This window comes from Nycticebus coucang, chromosome 9 (genome assembly GCF_027406575.1).
Source record: "Nycticebus coucang isolate mNycCou1 chromosome 9, mNycCou1.pri, whole genome shotgun sequence".
In the NCBI taxonomy this organism is placed as follows: Eukaryota; Metazoa; Chordata; class Mammalia; order Primates; family Lorisidae; genus Nycticebus; species Nycticebus coucang.
This window is the reverse complement of record NC_069788.1, coordinates 9,515,810-9,532,447: the sequence shown is the minus strand read 5'-3', so window position 1 is coordinate 9,532,447 and position 16,638 is coordinate 9,515,810. Positions and strand designations below refer to the sequence as shown.

The window sequence follows — 16,638 nt, the reverse complement described above, 5'->3', positions numbered from 1 at the left end:
ACCCACGGGAGCAGGTACTATCTGCCACTTCTTAACTAAACTGTTTTAGCTAATCTCTTCTCTTGTCCTCCTACCACCGTCACTAACTCCTGCTCTCAGAGTAGTGCTTATCCTCATCCCAAGGTTGAAGAACTTCAGGAATTAGATGGAAAGTGAAAGGAGGATGCTTAAATCCTTGGCTCAATAAGAAATGTAAATAGCTGATAGGGACTAAAGGTGACACTCGATCCAATGGGATAAATAAGAATAAGTTAACAGCATGGTGTGGGGGTATTGTATACTTGTCACTTGTTAGGACGCTAGATCTTAGATCAAATCTATTCAGCACACACACACAATGGTAGCTGTGTCAAGGTAACGGATATGTGAATTAGTTTGATTATAGACATCATTTCCCAACATCCATGTAAATCAAAACACTTCACTGTACACCTTAACTATATACAATTAGCATATGTCCATGAGAACTCCGTAAAGCTATTATTAAAATAAAGAATGGGGTAGAGGAATGAAGAGGAAGAGCATAGCAAAAAAGGAAAGGAGAAACTAAAAAAAAAAAAGACAGATTAATAAAAAAAAAAAAAGAGGGTAGCAAATTTGGAGAGAAATGACACAGCTCACTTGTGAGGACAAAAAAAATAAGCACCGTATAAAACTCAAGAATGCAAATACCTCTTGGGGAAGGCAAATGTATGAAGAAAGGAAGTCAAAAAGTCAAAAAAATAATTATCTTGATTTGTAATAATTAATGACTATTACTACAGACCTCCAAAAAATACTGCCTTTTTGGCCCAGATAAAATAAAGCATTCCATGAAAGTTGGAATTTTAAAAATAACAGTTACTAAATGGCTATCAGTTGCTTCGTGGAAGATGAGATTCTCAATATCTGCAGTGGGTATGAAAAGAAAAATAAAATAGTTCTTTTTAACAAGTTAGTCAAATGCAATTTTGACAAATGTATCAAGGAGCCAAAAAAGTTCATAAGATCTATGCCAGATCCAACATCTATTATTAGATAAGGATCAGTTAAAGCCAATGACATTTGCTTTCCCAACGAGGCATTTACTTTAACTCACTTCACTATGAAAATCTGTAAACTTTTAAGTAGATACACTATTGTATTCAGAGACTTTTGATTTTTCCTTTATTTGGGGCAGGGATTATCATTAATGTGCACACTGAAGCCTGTTTGAGCTTGATGAGGAGAGACCGTCACCCTCCTTATCAAGAATCTGATTCATGATGAGAAAAACATTCTAGAAAGAAACTAAGATTCCTTGGGAGTAGAAACAGCAAGGAATCCTGCTAAATCTACTCAAGTGGAGAAAGGTTCTTCAGTTTTCACTGAGGAATGAGATTGAACTAGATATTGTTGTCTTTTATATATGGGGGCAGATATTTCTTCACACCACATGGAGAAAATTTAGACCACTTGTATAACAACTGGACTCTTGTTAAGCTAACCGAGTGGTGAAGAAGTGCTATTAAAACGTCCATTCCCAACCTTTTTTTTTTTTTTTTTTTGTAGAGACAGAGTCTCACTTTATTGCCCTCGGTAGAGTGCCGTGGCCTCACACAGCTCACAGCAACCTCCAGCTCTTGGGCTTACATGATTCTCTTGCCTCAGCCTCCCGAGTAGCTGGGACTACAGGCGCCCGCCACAACGCCCGGCTATTTTTTTGTTGCAGTTTGGCCGGGGCCGGGTTTGAACCCGCCACCCTTGGCATATGGGGCCGGCGCCCTACTCACTGAGCCACAGGCGCCGCCCCATTCCCAACCTTTTTCTTTCTAATGCTTCTAGCTTCAGTACTTCTTAAGAAGTATTTCTTATTTGTCAACCAATCATCCTTTAGAAATCTGAAAGAAAGTTTCCACTATTGTCTGGATGTTGACATACAAAAAATTAAGATCACCAAGAATAAACAATCCCCTAGAATGCACCTTAGACTTTTTAATAAGATTTCTTAGAGAATTGTGTTTTTAGAGAATACGTGCATTTGTGTTAAAAATTAATCTCATAAACATTGATCTTAGTTATTTTGGTGGATATCAGCAAATATGGACTGATAAAGATGGTAATGCTGTATTTCACTGGCAGGTTTGTAACTTTTCAATCAATGAACAAGTAAAAGAAGACCACTATTCTCTATAATAGAATAATCTTATCGTGCTCCCTTCGGCAGCACATATACTAAAATCAGAACGATACAGAGAAAATTAGCATGGCCCCTGTGCAAGGATGACATGCAAATTCGTGAAGTGTTCCATGTTTTTTCAAAAAAAAAAGAATAATATTATCAGTTAAAATATAATCCACTATAATTAAGCTATTCAAACTAAATGATGTAAAGGTTCACAATAAAATGATAAGTAAAACATAGGTTAATACTATCATATATACTATATGATTCAAATTTTATAAAAATATATGAGGTCTGACAATTAAGCTTACAAACTCATTCTAGACAAAGTGCCTCATTGCTGAATACCACTGTGGTCACCTTTGAAGTGCTCCTCTTGACCATCTGGTGACCATAGCGATATTCAGCAATGAGGTATATAGCCCTTTTTCCAAGGATAAGTTCACAAACTTAATTGTCAGACCTCATACAACAACAGTGCTAATGGCCATTCCAGAAAAAGAATTCCAGAATTTCATTGAAGGCTGGACTAGGCACTGGTGACATCAGTGCACAGCTTCCCAAGGGGAGTGCTTGGAAGGTGACCATACCGATGTTCAGCAATGAGGTAGGTAACACTTTTTCCAGGATGAGTTCACGAACATACTTCATTATCGAACTTCATAAGCACTTACAGAGTAGAACCTCTATAAACTAATCACCCAAGGGACTGTAACAAACTGGTCAACATAGGGAACTAAGCCAACTATACTGATATGTACATGTCGTGCATATCCAAAGTATGAAAATTAGGTCAACTTAAGGACATGGTCAGTATAGGCTGGTGGTCAACTATGGATGTTCTACTGTATATCAAAATGTCATTAGTAATTATCTCTTGATGAGTATAATTGTTTTAAGTGTTCTTTGAATAAATTAAATTCTCTAAAATAAGGCTTTATTTTTTTTTTTTTTTATTGTTGGGGATTCATTGAGGGTACAATAAGCCAGTTACACTGATTGCAATTGTTAGGTAAAGTCCCTCTTGCAATCATGTCTTGCCCCCATAAAGTGTGACACACACTAAGGCCCCACCCTCCTCCCTCCATCCTTTATTTTTAAAAGATATAGCTATGAATCTACCACTTTCCCATGATAGTTAATAAATAATTTAAAAAATCAGTTAATTTTTAAGACTTTTTTTCTACAAATAAGACTCAGATCATCTTGTTTTTACCTTATGAAAACTTCCATAAAATAATGTCTTTACTTCATCCGTGTCAAACGTAACAGTTTGTACCTCGCCTCTTGTATCCTTGTTAAAAAAGGACAATGTCTTGCTAGAAGCTGTAATCAACATAAAATTGTTATTGAATCACGAGACTGGTATATTTTTTATTGAAAGTATCAGCAAATTAATTCTTGTAGAGATTTCTAAAATATGCAATAGTATCAACTGTGATAAAATGCAATTAGAATATCTACTGATGCGTCACAAAAGTATAAACATAAAAACACATATCAAGTAAAAAATACAGATATACACATACATATTCGGAAGGTTTTTAAAGGGAAAAGAGAAGGAAAGACATGATCAAAACTATGTATTTATGTGTCTTAAAATAAGAGAATAATCCTTACGGTCTGCGATCACGCCCACTTGTGGTCTGTAGTCTCTGTCTGTGATTTGCCAAATTGCAAAAGGTTCAGTGGGAGTTTCCGGAAGAAGTTTGAACAATAATATAATTGTGTATGAAGGAGGGAGTCCATTGGGGTGCAGATCTCTATTAGATAAAATGAAAGGAAGAAAAGAAAAAGATTGACTTAACTTCAGGAACAGAGACTATTTTAAATCTTTGGCCAGAATCTCATTGTGGGTAGTATTAGAAGCTATTTATAATAATCTGGCTCCTTCTGATTTCTCTTTAGAAGGAGAAAAATTTAGGAAACACATCAAAAGAACAAACACTAAAGACTCATTATGTAATTGTAATAGATTATTTATAATTTAACAAAGTCACAAAAGTGTGGGGAAATTACCAGATAGTATTTTATCCTTCTATTAATAAATAATTTTTCTAGACACACAGAAGATCATAAAATGATAATTTTAGAGTCATAGACATTATAACTATGGCTATCATTTAAAGAGAATGAATCTTACTAAATACACTTAATTTGCAATGTCAGGCATACAAGATCATAAAACGGCTTAAGATTTTAATTCCTCTCTTCCTATCGCTAATAGTTTTTCCAATTCTTTTTTTTTTTTTTTGAGACTCACTATGTTGCCCTTGGTGCAGTGCTGCGGCATCACAGCTCACAGCAACCTCAAACTCTTGGGCTTAAGCGATTCTCTTGCCTCAGCCTTCCAAGTAGCTGGACTATAGGCGCCCACCACAACGCCTGGCTATTTTTTTTTTCTTTTTTTGTTGCAGTTGTCATTGTTGTTTAGCTGACCCAGGCCACGTTTGAACCCGCCACCCTCAGTGTATGTGGCTGGTGCTGTAACCACTGTGCTACAGGCGCCGAGCCAGTTTTTCCACTTCTTAATTACTCCCTTGAAATCAAATAAATTCCCTCCACAGCCCACATATTCCCCAAAAACCGATTGTAAATGCTAAGGCCACGTACATGTGCAAATGTTTAGTGATGATAAAAGAAAAAGAATGTGAGTCAATTAAAGGGAAATGTTTCTTGGCTTTAAGCTGTGAGACCAAAAAAAAAAAAAAAAAAAAAAACAAAAATCCAATCCCATATCCTTCCAGAGTTGAGTTAATCATTGTTCGGGGGGAATCTCTGAAGCAGAATTGATGGTTTTCTGTGTGAGACCAATTAATAACACTCTCTCTGAAGGCAAGAAAAAAGCCTCATAGTTCTACCTCCTCGTACCACGTCCCTTCTGGACTATAATGATGTCTAGCTTCTTAAAACACAAGCTCTAGACAAGCTAATGTGATTCCTTTTACGAAGAACTTCTTTATAGTTCTACAAACTTCTATAAACCATAAACTTCTTTATAGTTCTAGAACTATCTTTATAATATTCTGTGTTAAAAATATTATTTCCTCTATATTATCTCAGCTCTCACCCGGCCCGTTTTTCTCCTTCCCTAGTTATCCAGTGCTTGGGGGTGGGAGGGGACAACAATAATTTCATTGCATTTATATGCTTCTTTCCTGTCTGACAAAAGCTCTGACTCTTGGGAGGACAACTGGCTATCCTAAGTTAAAATGTCGTGATCATATCTTAAGGTGACTGGAAGAGTTAGACACTGAGTATTGAGTTTTCACTGAAAAACCTAGAACTTTGAACCACGTGCTTAACCACGAAAGTGTCAGGAACTCGCAGTGTGGTCAAACTACAACAATATGATCTGTGCCTCCTTAAGATAAATTAGTTTCGAGTTTAGTCGGAATTTTCTGTCAGCTTTCCCAGAGTATTTCAAATTTTCTAACTCTGTCCTAAGTTTCTGGTAGTTTTCTTTCCTCTTCTTCCTTTCTCTCCATAAACTAGAAAATACATATTTTTTAACATAACAGAAGTTTTCACATTGATGAATAAAAAATACATTTTTCGGTTATTATTCCCAGGTGTAAACTTTCGTGAAGCAGAGTAACACTAGCAGAGGTCCTCAAACTTTTTAAACAGGGGGCCAGTTCACTGTTCCTCAGACTGTTGGAGGGCTGGACTATAGTTTAAAAAAAATCTATGAACAAATTCCTATGCACACTGCACATATCTTATTTTGAAGTAAAAAAACAACAGGAACAAATACAATCACACCACCTCATGTGGCCCATGGGCCGTAGTTTGAGAACCCCTGATCTAGAGTTACCCAGCAGATTGCTAAAACATCAACCAATAAAAACCAGCCACTGAGTATCTGGTCCTGGGCAAGGGAAACTATGCAACCGTTCGTTCTCCAGAGGTCTGAAACCCTAAAAAAAAAAAAAAAAATGCTTGCTCCAAGTTTTTACTTAATTCCACCCAGTCCTGCACCCCAGGGAGAAATGTTCAAAATAATAAGTTGGCTTCCTATTTTAACAGCCTCCCTTAAAAGAAGCGTAACTACAACTCTACAATATCAGGCTGAGATACTTAGGCCTGGGAATAATGAACTAAGCTTGAGTCTTAGTCTCCTGAGTGCAAAGCACTAATATAACCTGTTGGAAAACAATTAGCCCAACTGTATTTAAGAAAACCTAATTAGGTTATTGGTAAGAAATCTTCTGACAATTCTAGAGTTCCAGGATTCTAGGAAGCCAGAAAGATTTCAAGAACTTCTTGCCTATTAAAAGAAAAAAAACAAGAACCTCCTGTTGTCACACTTACACTGTTGGCTGATTGACAAATGCATTCTTCTGAAGCCTGTAAGCTGAGTAGCTGGGGAAAGACCCTGACTCCAAAGATACACCTTGAACAGATGCAAAATTCTTTTCTGTCAGGTTGTATGCTTCAAGCATCTTAAAACCTTTGTATCAGAAAAGAAAATATTAAAATGAGTACATTTTAACTATTTTATTGATTAAATTTTGAAATCAATTAGCACAAAAGTATAAATGCTTACCTGGTGAGGTGTAGCCATCCAAATAAATAAGTGGGCAACCTGAAATATATAGGGTTCTTTAAGCATGAGGCACCAGCGTGATGTACAAACAGCAGATACGCACAGAAAGCACCAATGTCTGTATTTCAAGTAATGAAACTGCTCATTTATTTCTTTTAAAAAAATTATCAATTTAATCTTTCATATATTATTTATTGTGAACTTCCTAATGTGTAGGAGAAATTATACTATCAACCATTGTCACAAATGTTTTCTGAACATTCTCCAGTTCAATTGGGATTTTACAGTGTTACTATGAATAATAAAATGGAGTTAAAGGGGGAAGTTCACAACAGATTAAAGAACTTCTCTCCCAGAGACTTTGAGAGCCATGCAAAGGTAGGAGGAGTCTGTCCTTCCCCAATGCTCTTCTCTGCCCTGCCCCTGAGCCTCGTGTTGGCCACCAAACATCATGTAATGGCAACAAGTGTTCAGTAGTTTTCTCCCTGGACCCCCGAAAGCCTGGGGTACCAGTGAGTTGCATTCAGGGCCAGTTGGAATGGAAAGTGGGCAACTGTAACCCCCACCCCTTTCACTGGTGCAGCCCCACTCTGGACTTCAGCAGAAGTTTTCACAGTAAACCATTGAGGTTTGTTTTACTCTAACCAGAGTTTTGCATTTTTAATATGATTTTTAATGGGAGGGAAATACTATACTTACAGATCACACCCCTGCTAGGACAAGGGATCTAGACCACCACACAATTGTCTCCATAACCTGATACCCTAGAAATTGGTGCCAATGGAGGGGGAAGGAGATAAATGGGCTTAAATAATCAATCTTTGGTCCTTTACTGTAGTTTAAAAGCCGAATTTGAAAATCTAAACCCACACAAACCCATGGGAATCAAATGAATTTCTGTGGAGCACACACACAGGCCAGTTAGCCCAGGGCTTTCTCAAAGCGTGGATGTTGACAGAGCAAATGCCAATTGATTACTAACGGGGAAAACCTTCATTTCACAGAAATGCTTCTGTGCTGAAAATGAATGTAGTCAAAAGTCCACGGGCATGGGGGGTGCAGGGAAGGGTATATTAAAACAGTTTATTTCCATCTAAGGAAATTACATCTTCCAGGCTAAAACTGGATCCCTGACAAGCACACGGTAAGTTTGATCTCAGTGATTCATCAGGTTCTCGAGTGATTTCCCAGGATCTATTTATGCACAGACTTGACAGAGAATTTTCTAGTCGGCGGTTATTTTTCGAAACCAGGGAGGTCACGGATCCATGTCAACCTTGACTTACTTGAAGTGGCAGTTTCACAAACAAATGTAATAAGATTGTCCTCAATCTTCTCAAAAGACTCGAAGTCATCCACAATGAAGACATGCCGTTCGCTGGGTTTGCTGGCAATGTTGGCAAGCTCGTTATAGTCCACGTCGGCCACGCCAACTACGAAGACACTGAACCCTGCAGAGGGGAATAGACGGAATGAGTCCCAGGCCCCTTCTGCTGCCCTTTAGTGTTTGAAAAATTCAAAATAAAATCTTATCATATACCATGCTTCAGTGTATGCAACAATTCCATTTATGTGACATGAACTCTTTTTAGCGAAAAGGTCTTCCTATTCTCTGGCTGATAAAATTCCATTAACTGGATTTCCTAAAATAAACTCTTAACAATTAGAAGATGAAGCTGTCAGTAGAAAGGCTTCATATGATGCTCAGTGTCTTCCACAAATCCACAGTCCTGACAGACACGTGAATTCTGCAGCCATTAACATGTTAGGCTTAGGTGGCTCAGAAGCCAAGAATGGGATCATTTTAAAATCTGAATTCTGGCTCAGCGACTGTAGCTCAAGGGGCTAGGGCGCCAGCCACATACACCAGAGCTGGGTTCGAATCCAGCCCGGACCCATCAAACAACAATGATGATAACTACAACCAAAAAAAAAAAAAAAATAGTCGGGCATTGTGGCAGGCACCTGTAGTCCCAGCTACTTGGGAGGCTGAGGCAAGAGAATTGCTTAAGCCCAAGAGTTGGAGGTTGCTGTGAGCTGTGACACCACGGCACTCTACCCAGAGCAACAGCTTGAGACTCTGTCTCAAAAACAAAAATAAATAAAAAAATAAAAATAAAATTTGAATTTTTTTTTTTTTTTTGAGAGACAGTGTCTTACTTTATCATCCTCGGTAGAGTGCTGTGGTGTCACAGCTCACAGCAACCTCCAACTGTTGGGCTTAGGCAATTCTCTTGCCTCAGCCTCCCAAGTAGCTGGGACTACAGGCACCCACCACAATGCCCAGCTATTTTTTGTTGCAGTTTGTCCAGGGCCGGGGGCCAGGTTCGAACCCACCACCCTCAGTATATGGAGCCGGTGCCCTACCCTCTGAGCCACAGGTGCTGCCCTAAAATTTGAATTCTTGAAACTGATTTTCTCAGCGAACTCAGGCCCCAAAGCAGCACTTTGGTCACATGGGAAATGGAATCACAATTTCCACTGGCAACAGACTTTCCTTTATTTAGGCTATTACAAACAAACAAATTTTTCACTCCAAAAGCTTAATTTGACATCAGAAAAAATAGGCTATATAACAAATTAACATATAATCAGCTATAAATAAGATAATTTGAACATCAAGTATTCATAATCCCGATTTAAGTCAGCTAGGAACCCAAAGTATGCAGAAGTATGCTTAAGGTTCGTAACATAATGGCAATAAATTATAAAAGATTAGAACAAAGAACACTATTGAAAAGCAATATGACTTAGCACTGGTCATGAGTTATAATTTTAGAGAAAGAGTCATGTTTGTGCTAATGACAAAGTCTGTGTAAGGAAGAACTTCCCTGCAAGAGATTCTGCACAGAATAGGATGTGGGCGGGGGCATTAATCAGAGTACTGAAAGATCTAGTTTCATCTCTAATAACCCCGAGTAACTAATCTCAAGGCTGCTGTTACTAAGAGGCTCTCCGCAAGTTTGACTGACAAGATCTACCCGGAGAGTCTCCCTGAGACCTTGGTGTCCCTCCTGTGCAAGGCACCTCTCAGCGGGCTGCATCAGGTCTGCGTCTGCGTGGATGTGCTGAACAAAAGGCTTCCCCACACCTTTCCTTGTGCAGAAACCAGTGTAGGACGTTTCTGGTGTGGCAGGAGGCCTGCTCCAGGATTATCCCATTATCATTGCTTTCTATAACCTTCCAGCTACTCTGGGAAACTTGGCTTACCCCTTTACCACCCTGAGTCACATCTTACTTATAGAAAGAATACATCATGTCATTTTTGAGCAATTCCAAAGCCATCCCATATCAATATAAACTACAATTACAAGAGTATAGAGTACAGAGTAAAACAGTAACAGCAAAGTAAAATGAGCAATTCTGTCCTCAGCAGTCATTCCTGAACATTTACTGATAAAGCTGTCAAGACAGTGAGCGCTCTCAAATGCGCGATGGGCTTACCGGACTGCTGGATGACCAGAGCTGCCTTCTTGACCTCGTCCTGTGATCGGCCATCTGTGACCACCACCAACACCTTGGGGACATTCTTCCTCATGCCGCTCTCCCAGGTCAAGACCTTCTCCTTGATAAACGTGAGGGCCTTACCTACAGAGTGTAACATAGAACATTTTAGTGTCACATTTCTGGGAACTACCCAAATGCCGTTAGCCATGCCCAGCTGATGAGAGTCTGGTCATGAGAGGGAGGTGACAGCTCAGTTCAACCACTCCAAATGCTTCGGGCAGGGAAGGCCTCCATATTCCATGGTAACTATACCTGTTCTCGTGTTTCCTCCTCTGTACCTAATATTCTGGAGGGCCCCGAGGGCCAGGGCCTTGTCATTGTACGTGTTCAGCTTGAACTCGGACTTGACCTCATCACTGTACTGCACAAACGAAACCTGAAAGGCAACGTGGTGTGACGTAAGCATACGTCATCTCATCACACGTTTCAATCTTTGAGTGATTCCTCTCGCTGCAGGATAAGAAAGTAACGTGTCTCAGACCTGACGGAATATTAGAAGCTAATATGATGACTCTGACTGCCGCTGTCTCGTTAAACATTCTACTTTTCAATCTGTAATGAATTGTCATAGTTGGCATTAATAATGAAAACGCACTGTATTCATACGGGGCTTTTCTCTGGCATATGGAAGACGATGGGTAAATCTAGGGAGTGGTGAGGTCCCAGGATTAGAAATGAGAACGCACCATCTCAAAACCAAATGTTGGTTGAACAGGTGGCTCTGAGCCAGCTGCTCCTTCTCACTGACTACATCTGTTTCTTCTTCATGGTAACATAAAAATGTCACATGGTTGATAATAATCAGCACTCATCACAAACTCAGTTAAAATGTGATTTAGTGGAAAAAGTACACACTTTGTATTTAGGATTCACTGGGCTCAAATTCTAGCTCTGCCAATTAGCAGCTGTGTGATAACAGGCAAGCACTCTAGTTTCCTTATGAGGAATAGAGACATAACTGCATTTACCCTCTAGAGTTGTTTGAAGGCCTAATAATCCTGTATACAAAGTAACTGGTACAAACAAGTTAATAAAATACAGGAGCTATTTTTTATTAGAAATCCTAATTTCTAAAGGGATGAAGAATACCTTGGCTATTGACACATTAAATTAAGAATATAACTACTGAATTTTTACCCTTCTAGATCTGGAACGATGTCTGCAGGATTATTTGAAATTTAGTTTACAGTATTGCAAAAACTACTAGTCCATAAAAGAGGATGTAGTTTATTTGTGAAATTGTTTGTGGCTTATTTCAAAATCTCTTATTCTTGTAATGCCTCTAAGATGCCACAGTGAAGTATAAACTGCAAAAAATCAAGACAAAAATTCACCAAAAGGAATAGGGAAAAAAAAGAAGGAGAGAATTTTTAAAAGAAAAGAAAAAGATACTCCTGCTTTGAGTAGTTGATGATTTGGATAGAAGAAGTTTACACAAGTAATGACAAAATAAAGTAATGGTGTAACATCATCAATGCAGACAAAGTACTTCCAGGGCACAGACTAGCTAATGTCATTAGGGAACCTCTCCAGAAGGTGGAAAATTTGAAGTGCATCTTCCAGATTATAGAATCCAAGAAATAGACATTAAGAGCTTGAGTCAGATTCCTAAAGGGATCTGGGACCCAAGTGTTCATTAGTTCATGTGTATGTTTTGATGGTGATGGAAAGTCTCAAATTTACAGGCAGTTTAGGGGTTAAAGGATGACTTATTCTTTGAGGCCTCTCATGGAAATAGAAACTTCTCTAAGTACTCTACTACAACAAATAAATTTGGAGTGATTCCACAGGGAGATAATTGGTCGTCATCACTTTAGGAAAACAAATGAAATACCATTTGGGTCAATAAAGAACATTCTTTGGGTCAAGATAACAGCTGCAAAGTAATGACGGAGAAGCAGGAGGTCCTTCCCACCCACTCCAGTTGCTTTTCATCACTGAAGCATCGAACTCCACAGAGCAGGACACTCACAATGCATTGAACGTCCACAACTTTGGATGACCTCTCACGAAAATGTATCATTGTTGGAAGTTTTAAGCAGGAAGTTAAACTCAGAATCCTCTAAAATCTCCAACAGGAATATCAGCTAGCCAAAACTACAAGCTAGAGGAATACTTATTTTTCTATTTACTTATCATTTATATCCAATTCCTTCCTAAAAAGACATATGTAGAGGAGGAGATAGCAAATAGTAAAAGTCAAAATAGAGTTCATATTGAAGGCTGTCTACTTAAAAAGAGAAGTTCAGAAGAAATTTCAGGACATTACAAATGAGTAGCCACAGGTGGAATAACACTCACCTGAATCCCAGCGGGACTGATTTCGTCAAAGCCTCCCACGGTATTGAAAATGAATTTTACAACTTTGTTAAAATTATCATCTCCAATACTCCAGGAGGCGTCAGTCAAGAACACAATATCTGCCTTGGCGCCTTTGCAAACTGGAAAAAAAAAAAAAGCAGAAGAAGTCCTAAATCTCATGAATTCTTTCATCTAAATGAAATTACATAATTGAAAAATGTAGTATAATGTCTTGCTTCTCAAACTGTGAGTCAGTGTCAACAATACTGCCTGAGAGAGTGTCAGAAATACAGAATCTGGGGTCCTACCCTAGACTTTCTGAATCAGAACAAGCAATAAGTAGTTAGATACCCAGGTGACTCATACACACAATAAATTTAAGGAGCACTGGTCTAACCGACCCTCCTTTTCTGCTCTGGAATGACTGTATTTATTTAGATCCATTATATGCAAAGATATGATCTTGCCTCAGAGAACATTTCAAGTAGCTTCAAATAATAAATGAAGGAGGGGAAATCAAATAAAAAGCTACAATGTCCAAACTAAAGGAAAGCTATTAGTAGGGTTAAAGATTTTGAACATAATTATTAAAGATTTCGAGCAAATAAGTTACTTTTTAATTTTAAATTAGGGCATGAGATCAGATATGTGGAGGAAGAGTAGAAAATAAGGTAAAAACAAATCTTTAATTTAAATCCCCAGACTTGAAGGCTAAAAACAAAACAAAACAAAATTAACAAAAGTCTACTTTACAAGAACTTAACGTATAGAATGTATAACAAGAGAGAACCCTATGGTAAACTGGACTTCAAATGATTATAAACTGCCAACATAGGTTCAAGTGTAATGAATGTAGTACTGTGGTGTGGGATATTGATAGTGGGGGAGGTTACGCTAGTGTGGGGGGAAGGGGCATATTTGAGAGATGGAACATCTCTGTTCCATCTCCTCAGTTTTACTGTGAACCTAAAACTATTCTAGAAGATAAAGCCTACTTTTTAAAAGACCATATTTTTAAGCTAAGGTTGTTTATTAAATTTGTTCCATTAGTCTAATTTAAAGAAACCCACCATTGCCTTACCCTACAACAGTACACTTTGAATTTTACTGATATAATAGGTTTAATAAAGTTGCAATATTCCAGATACTTCTAAGATGAAAGAAAAATACATTTGAAATCTAGATCCTTCTAAAATGAAAGAAAAATATATTTGAAATCTGTTTCCTATTAAATGATGGAAGCAGAATATGGGAAAAAAGAATAATCCAATAGTTAATTAGCTTAAACTTAATTTGATAAAGTGTTAAAGAACTGCCCCCAAGATACTGACAGATCAGCCTTAATAGATCCGTAAGTCTTCTTACCAGTTTGCAGAAGGTGACAGTTATGTTTCAGACTTTGGTGAATGGAAATTTTTTTAGCTTTGTGTAATCCAGGGTGCTTCTTAGGTCAGAAGCCAGGCATTCCAAAGCTAACAGCCTCAGGGGTTAGGCTGCAGATAGAGCCAAGGGGGTTCAAATGCTTATTGATGCCAGCAGCCAGCAGAAAAAACGCCCGCCATGTGACCGTGTACTACGGAAGGTATTACTTGGCCTTCATCTTCAAAATTGAGGAAACAGTTCCAGCTGAATGAAGGACTGGAATAATTTATGACTGATTTTATTTACTCTAAACTGTGCCCAGAGAAGAAGAGGGACAAATTCCCAGTCACCTTTTCTTTCCATCTAAAAACTCTTCAGCAGGAATAATAAATCAGAAATGTGCTCTATCCATTGCAAGTGATGTTCATGGAACACAAATAAGAAATCTATAAATCCCTGTGAGAGGACTGATGGCCTCCTCAGCTGTACTCACCGTCCCGGGCTGGTGGGATGGTGGGAGGGGGAGGTGGCGTGGGGGGCTCTGTAGGGGCTTCTGTTGGCTTGACGGCTAGAATTTAAAAACCATAATTAGAAAAATGCGACATGTGCATAATTCATATCCCAGAAAGTAAATTTTAAGGGCAACTTAAGTCCTGGATAACAGATCAAGTCTCAGAAAATAAGGCTCCAGCATCATGGACGCTGGCACCCAGGGGATTCTGGGTGCCATCCAAATCCCGTGTTATTGGTAGCCATTCCAACTGACTACAGCTACAGGCAGCAAAGACGCAAAGGGAGAACGTGAGGTCTTCAAGTGGGGTCAACTGAGTAAAAGCCACTAATATAGCCGCATGTGTACCTTTTCGGGTTAGCTGTAGCCTCCGTCCCTCTTTTAGCCCTTAAAGTCTCCCCAACCCTGTAGAAGACCACCCAGAATTGATTCACAAAAAGGTCCTGAACCAGCTTTAGATTCCAGGAACCTGCCATCAGCCCATCATTACTGCTGCCCAGAGGGAGTCACGTAAGTCTCCCACACCTAGAACGGTGTATTCTGAAGGCTTACAAAGACTTTCCAGGTCACTACGAAACTTACTGGTATGTTCTTTGACAAGGACACCTGGTCCCTCAAGATTTGGTGTCTGCACGAAAACAGTGACGCCATAATCGGTCTCTGGTGACAGGCCAGTGAAGCAGTGACTGGTTTCCGATCCCCGCACTGTGATTTCCTGTCCTCTGGTTCCTGATGATGTCAACAGAGGAAAATGCCAGTGTCATCATCAATTATAGTAAAAGAGATTTTGATATATCATTTTTATAAGCAAAATGGCCTCTTTTTTTCTAGAGTCTACAGTGTTCCCACTGCATTCTCCAGTTCATCTTCTCTTTACACACGTACCATCAGCAGGGCTTAGTTTAAGCCTGTAGGACGTGGCTGCCCGGTGAGGTGACCATCTGACACAAAATGTATCCCATCCAATCTGGTAAGTTTTCAGATCGGTTACATTTAAATATACTGCAAAATGAAGAAAGAAACAAGTAGATTTACGTTCTAAATAAAGGCCAAAAGAAAGGCATACTTTTAATCATAACACAATTTTCATATTTTCACTAGGGCTGGCTGAAAAACAAAATGTCTAAAATCATGATATGTTTTCTTATAAGAAATACACATGAAACGTATATGAAAATGTGGTACAGCCAAAACAGACTTTCCTTTCCACCACTGATTTTCAAGGAAGGGATATTCCATATAGGGCCTCTCAAAACTATGAATGTCAAAAGTTTCTCACAGTAAAGAATAAGAAATCTTCTGAAAAGCCATCTGCTAAGTCCTTCAATAGTTATCAAAGCATTTGGTACAACAAAGTTTATCTGAGGGCCAAATCAGTAATCATGATTCAAAAGTTAAATCAATACACTCAGGTAATATATATCTTTATATCAATGTCAAGAAAAACTAAATCATATCACAGATCTAATTTTACAGGACGTTCATGAAATTTCTACAACTTTTCCTTTAAATTGAAAATACAATATTTTACGTGAAATAAACATCATTTCTTTATCATATACATTTTTATATACTCAGTTATATAACCAATTCATTTATATAGATATTTTGTCTACCTAGACACAAAATGACCTGCCTACGTAATACTGAGGAAACTCATATGTTCAGAAAAAGTGAAATTAAAATAGGCTGATCTGGTCATTTGTACCATACTTTTTCTTACAATCATGAAAAGATCCACGACTCACGTGTGGTGCCTTGATCTGTCAAGGGGACACTGAGTCCAGAGTCATACTGAGCATAAACGTTCACATCATAGGTGGTGCTGGGATTGAGATTGTGTAAAGTGTATGATGTCACTTCTCCAACAAAGACTTCCATGGGCTCATTGGAACCTTTAATAAGAATCACATACACAGAAATATGCTGTCAACAGCCCCAAGTTTTCCTTAAAATTAAAGATCTTAATCATAGTCAGATGATTAGTTTAAGTTGGAAGTTATGAACAGAATTAATTCCGTAGCCCTTCTGCACTTGTTCACTATAGCACGCACTGCTTTATATGGTTAATATAAAACTGTAAGCAGACACTGAATTCTTCACTCTCTTATTCTTAAAGCATAGCACAGTACCTAGAATATAGTAGGTATATAATCAGCATTCCTTTGGTGAATAAATTCTTGAGACTCTTTTCTAAGCCCTGCTTTGCTGGCATAGTGTTTTGCATATAGTAGGTGTTCAATTAACACTTTGACTTGTTGTAGA

General features: G+C 38.4%; 1 protein-coding gene and 1 non-coding gene across 2 annotated transcripts in view; one reads left to right on the top strand and one right to left on the bottom strand.

Moving 5' to 3' along the window:
* Positions 1–16,638, bottom strand: part of COL12A1 (collagen type XII alpha 1 chain) — a 127,064-nt gene that overhangs the window by 24,677 nt on the left and 85,749 nt on the right. The window contains exons 40-51 of the mRNA XM_053602255.1: positions 16,122–16,268; positions 15,259–15,375; positions 14,956–15,102; positions 14,356–14,430; positions 12,501–12,640; positions 10,452–10,575; positions 10,137–10,280; positions 7,979–8,143; positions 6,693–6,731; positions 6,458–6,596; positions 3,764–3,906; positions 3,360–3,469 (exon numbers count right to left, since the gene is read on the bottom strand). Of these exons, the coding sequence (XP_053458230.1) occupies positions 3,360–3,469; positions 3,764–3,906; positions 6,458–6,596; positions 6,693–6,731; positions 7,979–8,143; positions 10,137–10,280; positions 10,452–10,575; positions 12,501–12,640; positions 14,356–14,430; positions 14,956–15,102; positions 15,259–15,375; positions 16,122–16,268 (1,490 nt within the window). The remainder of the gene's footprint in view (positions 1–3,359; positions 3,470–3,763; positions 3,907–6,457; positions 6,597–6,692; positions 6,732–7,978; positions 8,144–10,136; positions 10,281–10,451; positions 10,576–12,500; positions 12,641–14,355; positions 14,431–14,955; positions 15,103–15,258; positions 15,376–16,121; positions 16,269–16,638) is intronic.
* LOC128595033 (U6 spliceosomal RNA) lies at positions 2,170–2,276 on the top strand. Its single transcript, XR_008382727.1, has one exon. It is a non-coding gene; the product is annotated as a U6 spliceosomal RNA (small nuclear RNA).